Below are 14,393 nucleotides of genomic sequence, written 5' to 3'. Positions count from 1 at the left end.
GAACAGGAAGGAGAGGCTGCAGACTTGCTAGCACTTACTCCAGAAGACGAACAATATTAAAAGACTAAAAAATTACAAACAAAATTCACAGGCTGAGTGAACTAGTCATTCATAATCTACAACTGAATGCTCAAGGAATCTTATTAGATCAAAGGGGAACAGCTGAAATTAAGATGAGGTTATATCAAGTTTTTAAGCAATTACATATCAACATATACTATAATAAATGTATTGGTATATATAATACAGTATTACATAATTATAAGATTATAATACTTTAAATTATGGTATATACTTAATATCATTAACTATACAATTAATAGAATCAGATATTACATTTATTATATGATTGCTATATCTTAATCGTTGGTAGCTTATTACTGCTGACAACAAATTAATAATTTATAACTGTACATATTTATTTTGCCACTGTTTTGAAATTCAGGCATGTTCTAGCTGGAGGCTGGGTCTCCCAGGCTGCAGTAAGGGCTGCTTTCACAATGGGAAGCTTTAGTACAAAAGAATGAGCTTCCACACTCAAGCAGAGTTGAGGCAAAATTTATTTTCTTGTGGCTGGAGATGGGTTGGAGGTCCTGGGTTTTGCTAGTCATTGGCTGGAGACCACCTTCATATCCGAGAAGCCATTCAGTGTTCATTCCTATGTGCTTCCTTGTTACTTCTATTTGTTTCAAGCCAACAAAAGTAGCTCTTGTGTAGAGGGAAGTTTCTCGGTCTTGCCCGGCCCCATGGTCCCGCAGCTGCTTATAAAATAATCATTCAGAGGCTTATATTAATTACAAACTGTATAGCCTATGGCTTCAGCTCCTTTCTCTTTCATCTTAAATTAACCCATTCCTGTTAATCTATATGTTGCTACGTGGCCGTGGCGTTACTGGTCTGCTGGCGTCTTGTTGCTCCTTGGGCAGCAGCTGGCATCTCTCCTGACTCTGCCCTTCTTCTTTCTGTATCTTTGCTTGGATGTCCCACTTGGCTGTAAGCTTTCTTGCCAAAGGCCAAAATAGCTTTATCCAATGGGAGCCACTCATATTCACAATATACAGAAAGACACCCTACAGCACTCTTACTTTCAACTGCTTAAACAGAATGCCATGTCTTATAATGTAACGAGGCAATGGCATTCCATCACCTTTGCCAAATAGATTAACCTAGCCAGGGGTATGGCCTCTATCAGCTTTGCAAATGCTGTTAATGCTACTTGCAATGAATGCTACTTGCAAATGAATAAACAACTACTGTAAATAGTTTTTGATTATACATGCTGCAGAATGATGTTTACTCTTCTTAATTCAGAAGTTGAATTACTAACCTCCAAAGTAAGCATAATTAAGATTAAATGATGTTTCAAGCATGGGTCTCTCTCTAAGAACACTCAGTTCTCTTCCTCACAAAAAGGAGGGGAAAATACAAGTTGAGAACTATCCAGGTAACCATAGGGTCAGTCTATCTCATGATTACTGCAAAACATTCATCCACTTGCAGAAAGAGGGTGCCTTCAATTTTGCAAGTATTCTTCCATCATTCTAATTAGGTCTTGGTAAACTTCCCAGGGTGCATCCTGTCCAAGGTAAAAATCCAAGTGATTGTAGTGTGGAATCTCCTTGTAGTAGATAAGATTGGTGACTTTAGGGAGCAGATTTTCAGTGTCCTTGGCATCTGCCACAACATCCTGTCCTCCACTCCATATTGCTGTTGGAACCCTCATCTTGGTGATGTTGTATACAGGAGGTGTAAGCTAAATGAAGTGAAGAGAGAAAGGAAGTGAGGGAGGGAGAGGGAGAACTGTACTATGGAAATAAATAAAACCATTGGATATTGAGCTAACTTTTCAAGTTCTAATTTGTTGAACTTGATATATAAAAATAAAAATATTGTGTTAGTCAGTTCACCACTGCTGTGAAAAACTATCTTGGAATAACAACCAAATAAGAAAGGCACGCTCTTATAATTTCAGAGATCGTAGTACCCAGTTGTCTGTCTTGTGTGCTTTTAGGCCTGTGATGAGGTAGTGCATCATGGCAGAAGCATACAGCTGAGGAAAAAACCCACCACCATAGCTAGGAATCAAAGGAAGCATGTTCATGAAATAACATGATATGAAAATAAAGGGCAGCCATCACACTCCTGTGCTGTGGATATCACTCTATATAAATAAAACACTGATGGCCAGTTGCCAGGCAGGAAGTAGGTGGGACAAGGAGAGAGGAGAATTCTGGGAAGCAGAAGGCTGAGGAGGGAGACACTACAGCCACCGCGAGGAGAGGCAGCCTGTGAGGATGCCGGTAAGCCACCAGCCACGTGGCAGGGTATGGATTTATAGAAATGGGTTAGTTTGAGATGAAAGAGCAGTTGGCGGGAAGCCTGCCACGGCCATACAGTTTATAAGTGATATAAGCATCTGAGTGATTATTTTGTAACTGGATTGTGGGACTGCGGGGCTTGGGGAACCTGGAGAGAAGCCCTCCAGCTACACTCCTGACTTGCACTTTGGGCAGACAGGAAAGAGTCCTTGAGGAAGAGTGATTCTTTAAAACAAAAGGGTTTCTCTTTCTCATAGAGCCTGACCCGACAGTGTGGCCTTTTCAATAATTGCTGGACAGGATAAACGTCTGTCTCACGTGCAGAATTCTGGGCTCAGCAGCTTTTTTTGACACGTGTGCATCAGCAGGCTTTTCAGAGAACATTTATACCAACACATGAAAATGAACCCTTGAAATATGTTTGAAGGGAGTGATCTGTACACAGAAATAGTGTGCTATAGGGCTAAATACCCAGTAAGCTTTCCCTTACACAATCCCCTTTTTAATGACCAGATCACACCTTGGTCTAAATGACCAAGTATTCCAGTTGGTCCTTCTGTGGCTAAAAGACCCACCACTGTGACTCAGTAGCATCTCTACACAACTCTAAAACTAGACCAGAAGACTTTCTGGCACCTTGCTCCTAAGCTATGGAGAAAATGTGTCTTTTCCTTTGTCTTTAAAATGGCAAGAGCTGTGTGAGGTAAAGTCACAATGCCAGCATTGTTTTGGAAAGAGCCAATGAATTTGGAAATAGGAGTCTTTGAGCAAAATTGAGAGTGAGCTGTGAAAACCGAGGAGGGAGAATGATACTGTAGGAAGCCAGAGTTTCCTTTCTTTTCCTTCCTTCCTTCCTTCCTTCCTTCCTTCCTTCCTTCCTTCCTTCCTTCCTTCCTTCCTTCCTTCCTTCCTCTCTTTCTTTATTTTCTTCCTTCCTTCCTTTCTTTCTTTTTTCTTTCTTTCTTATTTTCTTCATTTCCTTCCTTCCTTCCTTCCTTCCTTCCTTCCTTCCTTCCTTCCTTCCTTCCTTCCTTCCTTCTTTTCTTCCTTTCTTCCTTCCTTCCTTCTTCCTAAAAGGGACTTAGTTTCTGCTTCTTGCAAATGAATAACTGACTACTATGAATAGTTACTGACTGCTTTAAATAGTTTCTGATTATCCATGCTGTAGAATAAAATTTATACTCCTTAAATTCACAAGTGGAATCACTAACCTCCAATGTGAGCATAGTTAAGAATAAATGATGCTCCAAGCATGGATCTCTTTTAACTCTATAGAACAGTTGGTCATACAAATCTCTCTCTCTCTCTCTCTCTCTCTCTCTCTCTCTCTCTCTCTCTCTCCCTCTCCTCTCTCCCTCCCCCTCCCCCTTTCCCACCCTCTCCCACTCCTTCTTACACATTAAGAAGACAGCCATCTTCAAGCCAGAAAAATAATCCTTACTAGAGTCTAGCCTTGATGGCACCTTTGCTGTGGACATAATACTTCTAGTACTGAGGTAATAGGGGCAAAAGTGAAGACCCCAAGGACTCATGAAAGATTTTTAATTTTAGGTCAATTGAATTCTGCTTGGGGAAGATGATGACAAGGTGAATGTGCATCTCAAGTTCTCTTCAAGAAGTGATGCTCAGGCAGAGCTCACTGGTATAGTCAGGTTGAGGGTTACTTTCAGTTGGTGGGCTGGAGCCTGGGTGTTTGAGCTTGTAAACCTTAAAAGTATATCACCGGTCTCTCCTGTTTGTGGAGGGTCTTGGAATGTGGTAAAATTGGCAGTTCTGAGAAAGCAACACAGAAGATAGAGAAGAAAGTGAGTGTAGATTAGGACTGCCGAGTGTGCAAGGGGAAAGGGGTTCCAGAAGGCCTGGCACAGTGCCCCAAATGTAAAGTGTAACTGGGAAGGGCAGGGAGCTGGCTTTTCCTGACTGTGGTTTCCTTAAAAGCAGGAGACAAAACATAAATACTTAGTTGCAAAGTTAGAGGACAATGAAGACTGAAAAAACAATGCAGCATGAAGGCATCAACAGACACAGGCAAGCTTTCAGAAACAAAGCCAGACCCAAAGTCTCTTAAGCTGGAATTCCTTTACTCCAGTGAAATGATTACTCTGCTAAGGAGGCAGGCATTGAAGAAGATGGCAAATCAGAAGTGAATATTCAGCTTTAAATGGTATCTGGTAACTTTGGCCAGGACTTTTTAGTTTATTTTTAAGTTGAGAGTGACAAAATTGTATGTATTCATTTAGAATTACACTTCATCGCTAGTGATTTATGTCAGTAATTACACCCATGTAATTTATGGTGTAGTTGTGACTGAAGGCCACTGCCTTTTAAATATGCATAGTTCATCTTCTGTTTGAGTCTCCACCAAAAGTTTCAAGCAAAGTATCCTTATCTGAACCTCAGTCACCATATATGCATGATTTTTATTTATTTGTAAATACAAAGATGAAGTTGATAGCTCTGATTCCACTTTCATCCAAGTCTCTAAGCTCATAAGGTACAATAATTATCTAAAACACTCTCCCTAAAGAAACCACAAACTTTTGGTGGAAGACAGAAGGCAGTCATTGACAGAAGAACATCGCAGCCTGACAGGATGTGTTTGATACCTGTCCCTGCACCCAAGCCCATGCACATTCAACTATAGCAGTTTGGGAAGACAACCAGATTTTTCAAAATATTGAAAATATGAATTCTCTCTGTTTATACTATTTATTCTTTGCAATTTTGAAAAGCTGATGACAATATCTCATGTTTTTATGTTTTATCTCTGTCTGTCATCAGGAAGTCAAATGATGTTTGGGTCTCTGCTGTGGGATGGTTTGTATGTCAAATTGCTCTGATTTGTCAATAAATAAAACACTGATTGGCCAGTGGCCAGGCAGGAAGTAGGTGGGACAAGGAGAGAGGAGAGTTCTGGGAAGCAGAAGACTGAGACAGAGAGACACTGCCAGCCGCCGCCATGACAAGCAGCATGTGAAGACTCCGGTAAGCCACAAGCCACGTGGCAAGGTATAGATTTATAGAAATGGATTAATTTAAGATATAAGAACAGTTAGCAAGAAGCTTGCCATGGCCATACAGTTTGTAAGCAATATAAGTCTCTGTGTTTACTTGGTTGGGTCTGAGCGGCTGTGGGACTGGTGGGTGAGAAAGATTTGTCCTGACTGTGGGCAAGGCAGGAAAACTCTAGCTACAGGTCTCCCAATATAGTTGGAAAAAAGTAACAGTAACCAAACACCACATACTGTTTTTAGTGTAAGATATTCATTTTCATAGATGATGTCAAGAAATATCTTAATATTCCATTACCCATTAGATAGTAGTTCTCCCTAAGGATGGCAATTTCTGATTGATGTGTCTTAAATGATCCAGATTGGGTTTTTAAAGTAATAAAAGACATCCTTAGGGACTATTAGAGCAATGCCAGTGTTATTAGATGAAGCTCTGCTTTAGAAATGGGGTCATGCTTTCTAATTCTGTCTTTAAAACAGTGTTAACGAAATATCAAGCATTCTTATTTGTTTGCTTGTTTTTTCCTGTGAAGGAATGACTAGTGAAAGAAAAATAGAGAAATAAATTTTAGATCCAGAACTCCTTGGATGATATTCTAGTTATTTGGCAATTTGCTTCCTTGAGCCTCTAGGGAAAGGAGGGTAACAAAGTTTACCTCAAGTAAACATTGTGGAGATTAGAAACAATGACTCCTCACATGGTAAAACCCAGGAAGCATCATGTGCTAGCACCAATAAGCAATGCCTATCATAGCAAAGAGGGAATAGTAAGCACTTAAATACTTGAATGGAAGCTTTTCTCATAGGGTCACTACAACAGCAACCGGCTATGATTAGCATTAATGTTACCTACCTGATGGAAATGCATCATGTTCTGGTCAGGACTGCCCCAGTCAAAAGCTTGGAGTTGACCAGAATTGACAGCCTAAGATAAAACAAATAAAAAAAAAACACATTAAAATGACATAAGTAAACAGTGTACATTTAAAATTAATTTGCAAAAATGCACAAAGAAGGTTGGTGATATGCCCATTCATTAGAACATTAATCAGTAATGAAAATGGACAGTGCTTCACAGAACTGACATAAGCTTTATAACTGCCCCCCATATCTTTTGAATGAAAATCTGCAGATAACAATGCTTTCAAATGTTACATAATACAATGGATTTCAGGAATTTATATTCGCATTTGTTTATAGATGTTTTGGCCACACATTTCCATCACTAAAAATGGCTATGGCTGTTATTAAACAACTAGGCACTTTACTATCCCCTAGCAAGTGCCCTTATGCTATCACGGATGCATTCCCTATTATTAAACATTTATGTCATAATTAGGAAAAAATCAGCAAATGTGAACTGCTTGATGCTTCTGTGCAGGACTAAGCCACATATTGTGTTGTGCTGTAAGTAAGAACTGAGGGCTGAGTGCTGGAAACAGTGGCCATGGCTATCCTTGTTATTTAGACATCAAATATATGCGTAGAAGCATTCAGACATTTACAGTTATTGATCCTGTTATTTGCCACCTGTCACCCTTGTTGAGTTAAGGAGGCAGGTACTCCAGATTTATATTAAGCACTTAATTATCCTCAGAATGCAGTGAGAATTTCTCTTCCCTTAACTTATAACTTGTATTTTTTATCCACTCATAGTTTTAATCCTTTTAGTTTAAATTCTTTACTTCCATAACATTATATATGTAACATTATATATTATATGTTATATACATTATGTATTTCATATATAATGTTATGAAATGTATAAAATGTTATAAAGTAAGACGATTGTGTGTGTGTGTGTGTGTGTGTGTGATAATAAAATCCCATGCATTTTAAGCTGTGAGAGGCAACAGAACATATTATTTAGAATCTGAAGTCTAGTGTCTAACAAGACTGTTTTATATCCAGGCTTGAGTGATGACTCAATCTGATATGCAGGACAAGATATTTGTGATGTGTGAATAATGATAGTGTTCTTCTCAATGGACTATAAGATTAAGTAGGAAGATGTGTATAAAGCATTCAGTCCTTGGTATTATGTAACAGGGCACATTTCACCAGCCTCACTACAAATCAAGTATGTTTTGTTTGAAACCCTTGAGACCAGCTGTGCTCTTGATTTCAGAGTTTAAAAAATATTATTTATTTTGTAATATTTGCATGGATTTCATATATTGAGCATCTGAAAATCCCCAATCTACCCTGTTTCAGATTCTAAAGCTTTTTGAGTATAAGTGTTGCAGTAGAGAAATCCAAGCAGTACTATAATTAGATAAACAGCAGCACCCTTGCCCTAGCTGTCTGTCTATATTATGAACAAATATTGTATCCCCATTGTTCCCTCATTTCTATCAAAAAAGAAAGAGTTTAAGTGTAAATGCATAAGGCATCAACTGTAACATTTGTAGAATGGAGATATAAGTGCCTTCACTGAAAAATTTTCATGTGAATCAGTGAGATGAAAGAAATAATATGGAGATCAGGACCATGACAGGTTCTACCCATGTCCTCATCAGTAGCCGGTCCCATGCTTAGACCAGACTTTATCCATAGGAACATGAAGTCTGTCTACCCAGAAGTGAGAAATCCAACCTTTCTAGAAACTGTTAGTGTTTTTTCTACTCTTTGAACAGATTCTCATTTCCAGCTTACAGCAGGTTTCAAGATATTAGTATACATGTTAAGATGCAAATGACTCTCTCGTTAACTCATTTTCTCTCATACACAGATAGATGAGATTATGCTTATTTTGCTCAATTCTTTTAAATGGATGGGGCTGAAGTGACTGATCAGTAACATAGGCAAAGTTACATAAAAAATTAACACCATACATGCACATGTTGGCTCAAAAACTGGTAAAACTTAATTGAATTTTATTTATCTTTGAGCTTACTGGATATAGAATAATCTTATTAAACAAAACGTAAGTGTGGGCAAACCCACAAACTGCTCAACTATTTTAATCCCTCCCTAAAATTATCTTTGTTCAAAATAAAGTGTTCTTTCTGCAAGCTGAAATGCTCCCTGGGCTCACTGGAAGATGAACAGGTCTTTCTGGAACAGGCTGTATCATTTTACATAAAGTTTTATCAAAACTAATGATTTCCCAGAAGAGGAAATAAAAGCCTTTCCCAAACAGGCTGAGGGAGGAACCTAAGAATGAGAACTTATTCAGAATATGAGGGAAGCAGGCTCCCAGCCCAGGCACTGAAGACAAGGGGAACAGATGGGAGCAAAGGAAATCAAAAGAAGGAATTGGTGTTGATCCTAGAAGCATCACCATGATAGGCAGGTACCTGCACGCCCTGCTTGGAGTTCTCTGGGAGTGCCCCTCAAGGATTTTGCAGACCTTTGCATATGTCAGTCAGGGAGAGAGAACATGTACCTGTGCCCAGTGCAGCATGTTCTGAACAGATGTTCCTGCATGGTTTTGTGCCATATAAACATCCAAGCGACTCTGTAAAGAGATCATTTCTCATCTGGAGGCTACTCATAACACATACACAGACATTTGAAGAACACTTCAGCTTTCTATTTATAATAACAGCTACTGTCTTTAGAAAAGCATATTTTGTATCTTTGTGGACAATTAACCAAAGAAGCCCATCTTTAAGAACATTCTCCCACAGCTTTGTCTTCTGTCCCGGATAATGATTCCCTTCAGCCCACAGAGGACCTCTGACTGGTTGAGTGCAGAAAGCTATGTAATTCTTCTTTCTGGACTCACCTCACACAGTTGAGGGGTTAAAAACTTTAGTCACCCTATTCCCTACTTTGTATATTTAAAAAAAGGACATTAAGATAAAACTTTGAGAGTCTGGAGAAATGGTTCAGTGGTTAAGAGCAGTGACTGGTCTTGCAGAGGACCTGGGTTTGATTCCCAGCACCCACATGGCAGCTCACAAAACTGTAATGCCAGTTCCAGGGGATCTGATCCCCTCTTTTGGCCTCTGCAAGCACAGCATGCACATGATATACAAACATACACATAAGACAAAAATAAATAAATCTGAAAAAATAAATTTAAGAAAAAGCTTACGACAAAAATAATTGGAAATAGATCTACATATTTCCATTCATTTCTAGATAAAAAAAATCTCCTATGGGGCCTTTGAATGATTGTAGGACATAATTTCTCTAATATATATATTCTGGATAAGATACTTTCTTTCACATTTTAAAGTTCATTTTTAAATATAAGAATTATTTTTCTACAAATTGAGCATCAAAAACATTTTAACACCTTTCAAAATTACATTCAAGATCAATACAAGACTACTGAAATAAAAGGTCAAAATCTCATGGATTGAGCTCAGAACATTTGTGTTATTAGTAATAGTTATTGAAAGTTTCATAAAAGCTGCAGTGTGCCTCTGGCTGTGCTTCACACTGTAGCTGTTCTTCCAGATGTTATAATATCCCATAATCCAGTCCTTAGCTGCCAGTCAAAAACAGATTTAGCCAAAGAGAGCTTCTATTGTCATGTATATTGCTGTAAGTATTTTTTCAAACACTTGGGCGAATTTGCTTAGCTCTGCCATTGTGACATATTTTCATCTACATGTGGTTCAGGCATGCTTTGCATAAAACAAGCCTCTTATAAAAGTCTTGAGCCTGGCCATCAGCCTTTTAATCCCAAATATTCAGAAGGCTGAGGCAGGAGTAACATGAATTCAAGGCTCGTCTGGGCTGCATCATGAGTTCAAGTCCAGCCTGGGTGGCTTAGTGAGAACCTGTTATTTAAAACACAGTGGGAGACCAGGCTCTTGGCAGAAGTCTGTGAGACAGACAGAGGCCATCTTCAGTTTTGTGCCACCTCTGGTTTCAAACATTGTCCATGTCGGGCTGGGAAATGAGCAGCTTCTGATCCTTCTTTCCCCTCGTTGTCCCTCAAGTTATCTAGTTACAATTTTAAAGGAAAGGAGCCCAGTTGTGCTAGGACTAGAGGTAAGAACCCCAATAACCACACCCCTCAGCACCCTTGAATGCTGAGTTTGTAGCTGTCACTGAAAAGCCAAATCCCTGTCACTTTCAACTAGGGGTGATTCACAAGATATGGATTTCCAAATCACCCATGGATATGGAAAATTTATTTAAAACAAATACAAAATACAGATTCTAGAACCACTCTCTGAGATTCTTGAGAGGGTCTGAAATAGCCATAATTGTAACGGAAATAAAGAGATTTTTAATGGTGGGATTTTAGCTACAGTAATAACTAGAAGCTCTGTCAGCAAAGCCATTTTCTCAGTTTTTTTTTAAATAGGTGATAGTCAGCTTTCAACCCTGGTTGGAACAAGGAAAATACTAATTACATCCCAAAGGACAAAAAGGAGGCCATCTAATATACCTTCCATAAAGTCCAAAGTCACCTCTCATTCCTTATACAACAAAATCATTGGCTTCCAGGAAGAGATTATTTAGACCTACCATGTTTAAGTTTGGGCGATCAAATCCACTTAGAGAAAACATTAACTTGCTGCATATAGGCTGGAATATCTTCCGGTTGCACACTTTGGTGGCAATGAAATGTTCAAGCAATGTGTGAGTGGAGAACATTTTGTCACCAAACAATACCTGCAAGATGGGTGTAAAGCATCATTAAATGTCATATACACAGATGTTAACAGTGGAAAACACTTATTCATCTAGGCAAGAACTGGACAGCTGATAGTACTGATCCTGGGTGAAACCATGGGGCTGGTGAAATTGTCTCTAACTCCTAACTCTACCAACGCTTTTCATGAGCATCTCTCATTGGGATATTTTGGGTACATTCTCTAGAGAACAGCCTACACAGGAGTCGGTAAAACTTTGAAAAAAGCATTTCTATGTGGTTCTAGATTCTCTTTCTTATAATTTGAGAAGAATTTAGTTCCTGTTTGTCCAAATTTTTATATCTGTACAATGGTAAAACTGGCATCTCCAAAGCAGAGTCACTGTGAAGGCAATAGGTCACATTTGAAGAACATCTAATGAAGTACCTAGAACCTAACAAGCAGCTTCGGAACAATAACTATTATCCTACGTGGTGACTGAAAAGGGCAATAAGCCTTTCCTGCCAAATCCCTTTAATGGCCTTCCAGAAACAAAAGCCACACCCTAAGCAGTAAATCTCTACTGATGAAATTTCAGGCAAGGTTGCAAGTATGCTGAATGCACTTCTTGAATTCTAGAAACCTATCATATCACAACACAAGAGAATATAGAATCTCTGTGTCTGTTAGTCAGATCTGGCTTTTATTTTGTCATAGTGAATTTCACATTATTAGGATAAGTTATGGGGGTGGTGAAAAGATCAATGTGAGTTCTTAAAAGTTTTAGAAACAACTATTTAATGTGAAAATTGGCACAAAGTTCTTCTGAAATCTTTTATTTACTGACTATTGAAGCAACAACAATAAAATAATAATAACGGGCATTTATTTATTTATTTATTTATTTTTTATTGCAATGATGCACTGTCAGTTCTTATACTTTTTTTTGTAGACTGGAGCCAGGAAATTCCCACATGGCATAACTTACTTCAGTTCTGAGTTTGTAAAGTTTTTGTGTTACAGTATTGAGAGGAATCCTTGTTTAATAAAACATTTACTAGTCTACAAAACTTCCGGTAAAATGCTTAAGACACCATGGCCTAATTAATATACCTTTTACATCAAAGAGAAAGAAGACAGACAGAAGGAGGAAGGAAAGAGAAGCAGAAGGGAGGGAGGAGGAGAAGGAACAGGAAGAAGGGAAGGAAAGGGAAGGGGAGGATGACCTTCAATTACACTGGCTCAAGTTTCTCAGCTCTTTAGGTCAGAAGGCAGTAATAGGCCATTGCAGAAGTCATCTTATTCATTCTATGCTGCTCTTCATTTTGTCACAATTACTATGCAATCCTAGTAATGACTCAATTACCAAACTGTAACCCTGTGTAACTGTCCCCATCATAATTTAATAATTGCGGCAACATGTATTCATAGTGTGAATTTATGTTTAAAAAGAATATTGACACATACTCAGTGTTCTAAGTGTGAAAACCTAAATTTTCACACAAATAAGTAATTTAACTAAGAAATCAATAGCTAATCTGAATAACTGAATGTTTTTATTTTCTGTTTACCAATGCCTTTTTGATCCATATACGGGAAAAATGTACATGACATGAAACGGTCAGTAAATTCATGTAGTCAGTCACGAAAAATATGTGATCATATTATCACATGGGCTCTTGTTCTCTGTTGTGGTAGTCATGTTCCCCAAATGCAGGAAGAGATAGCATGGTAATCTTGTGTTTTACTTCACCTCTGTGGCCATAACTATACATTTACTTAAGGACAAATAATTACCCCTTCATCCTGACCTAAAGGAGAGCATAGCATAGCATAGCATAGCATAGCATAGCATAGCATAGCATAGCATAGCATAGGATAGGATAGGATAGGATAGGATAGGATAGGATAGGATAGGATAGGATAGGATAGGATAGGATAGGATAGGACAGGATAGGACAGGATAGAATAGTACAGTACAGTACAATACAGTATAGTATAGTATTGCAGGAAGTCGAACTCCTGTTTACAGGCCAGACACACTACTGTGCAGATGTAATTCCAGCTTGATCCTGGAGAGGGCATATTTGTTACATAATAATTGGCACACAGGTTCCTCTAAGAATCTTAGCTCTTTTGTGAGAATTAAGCCATTTTTGTGGTTTTGAAAAATGGCACCATGCCATATTGTGGCTGTGGGTAAAACAGACATAATGTTTATGCATATCATCTCAATGACTATATAAATGCCAACACATGGCTTGCAAAGCAGAACATTGGTTGGATTATTTCTCCAATGAATTGTCTACACATCTGGGGATCCATATGTTTGTATCTTTGAGTATTCAGGTCTGACTTTTTCTGACATTGAAAAAGTCATGAAACTAGATGTGGTAGAGTATGCCTGTGATCCCTGAACCTGGGAAGCATAGGCAGGAAGATTGCCACAGTCAGATACCTGATTTGTATACCAAGTTTCAAGCTAGGCAGGCCCAAACATAACACCACTGCTATCAAAACAGTAATTACATATAAGTGAATTGTCATCTTCTTTAAGTTGTCCAATGAGAATTAGACTGAGGTGCTGGCTATAGTACCCATTAGCAGGATTATTTGAGAAAGGTTTCTCAGTTTATCTAAGTCTCAAGCTTTTACTTTAAGAAATGAGGCCAATGAGCAGAACTGAGAAAGTAAAATGAAAAAAAAAATGAGGCTCAGTGTAAACTGCAGATTGAAATGAAAGTAGAGAGACAAGAATGCAAAGAAATAAATGCCCTAAGGTAGAATGGGACATGGAAGAGAGCAGCCGTAAATAAACACCAAGTGCTGTACATTTAAACCTAAAATAAGCTTGATTAATATATTAATTCTGTTAAGCAATATTTGTTGAGCATGTTTTTGGCCAGGGATGATGCTTACACATATTTTCTCATGAATTTCCCAGGATGGCAAATTCTACCCACTCTATAAATGTGAAAAGCACAGTTTAGGATGAATGAATAGCTTACCCTCAGCCACAAAGGGTAGGAGGCAGATGCACATTGTGAGCCTAATTCTATGTGACTCAAATCCTTATACTTGTCCTTAAGTGGATTGAACTAAATTTAGGATGGCAGTGCCCCCAAGACATAAGAAAGCTTTCTAGAGAACACAATGCCCACATTCCCAAGAAGTGGGGTGGGTGGTTTTTTGGTCATGTGGTGGCTTATGGATGCTTGTTGTTTTAGGGGGTTGAGTACAAATTGTTATTGGTCATGGTCAGAAAAAAATGAACAAAGGAGATTAGATTTAGGGATCTTTTTCTGAGAGAAAAAGGTGGGGGGTATAGTATAAAAATTATGAGATAAAAGGGTGGATTGTTAAGTCTACTTTTGAACAATCACTAGTATCAAGTATTTTACATTGATATGGATTTTTGTATACTGATACAAATTTAAATAATTCTATTTTTGTTAGAACATACTGTATATATTTCTACTCTTGTTTAAGTTATTATACCTATGCAACTCATTTAACAATGTAAT

General features: G+C 38.2%; 1 protein-coding gene across 3 annotated transcripts in view; it reads right to left on the bottom strand.

Annotated features, from left to right (window-relative positions):
* Positions 1 to 1,263: 1,263 nt before the first annotated feature.
* LOC102914652 (lipase member K) overlaps positions 1,264 to 14,393 on the bottom strand; it is a 33,403-nt gene continuing 20,273 nt past the window's right edge. For 2 of the 3 annotated variants that reach the window (XM_076562415.1, XM_006984019.3), the window contains exons 9-12: positions 10,763 to 10,909; positions 8,718 to 8,789; positions 6,183 to 6,254; positions 1,264 to 1,753 (exon numbers count right to left, since the gene is read on the bottom strand). In XM_076562415.1, coding sequence (XP_076418530.1) covers positions 1,514 to 1,753; positions 6,183 to 6,254; positions 8,718 to 8,789; positions 10,763 to 10,909 — 531 coding nt within the window. In that variant the 3' untranslated portion in view covers positions 1,264 to 1,513. The remainder of the gene's footprint in view (positions 1,754 to 6,182; positions 6,255 to 8,717; positions 8,790 to 10,762; positions 10,910 to 14,393) is intronic. The other variant, XM_076562420.1, reaches the window with a different exon arrangement.

The sequence above is a fragment of the Peromyscus maniculatus genome, chromosome 1 (assembly GCF_049852395.1).
Source record: "Peromyscus maniculatus bairdii isolate BWxNUB_F1_BW_parent chromosome 1, HU_Pman_BW_mat_3.1, whole genome shotgun sequence".
Classification (NCBI taxonomy): Eukaryota; Metazoa; Chordata; class Mammalia; order Rodentia; family Cricetidae; genus Peromyscus; species Peromyscus maniculatus.
Note: the sequence above shows the minus strand (reverse complement) of the source record. Positions and strands in the feature narration are given on the sequence as shown.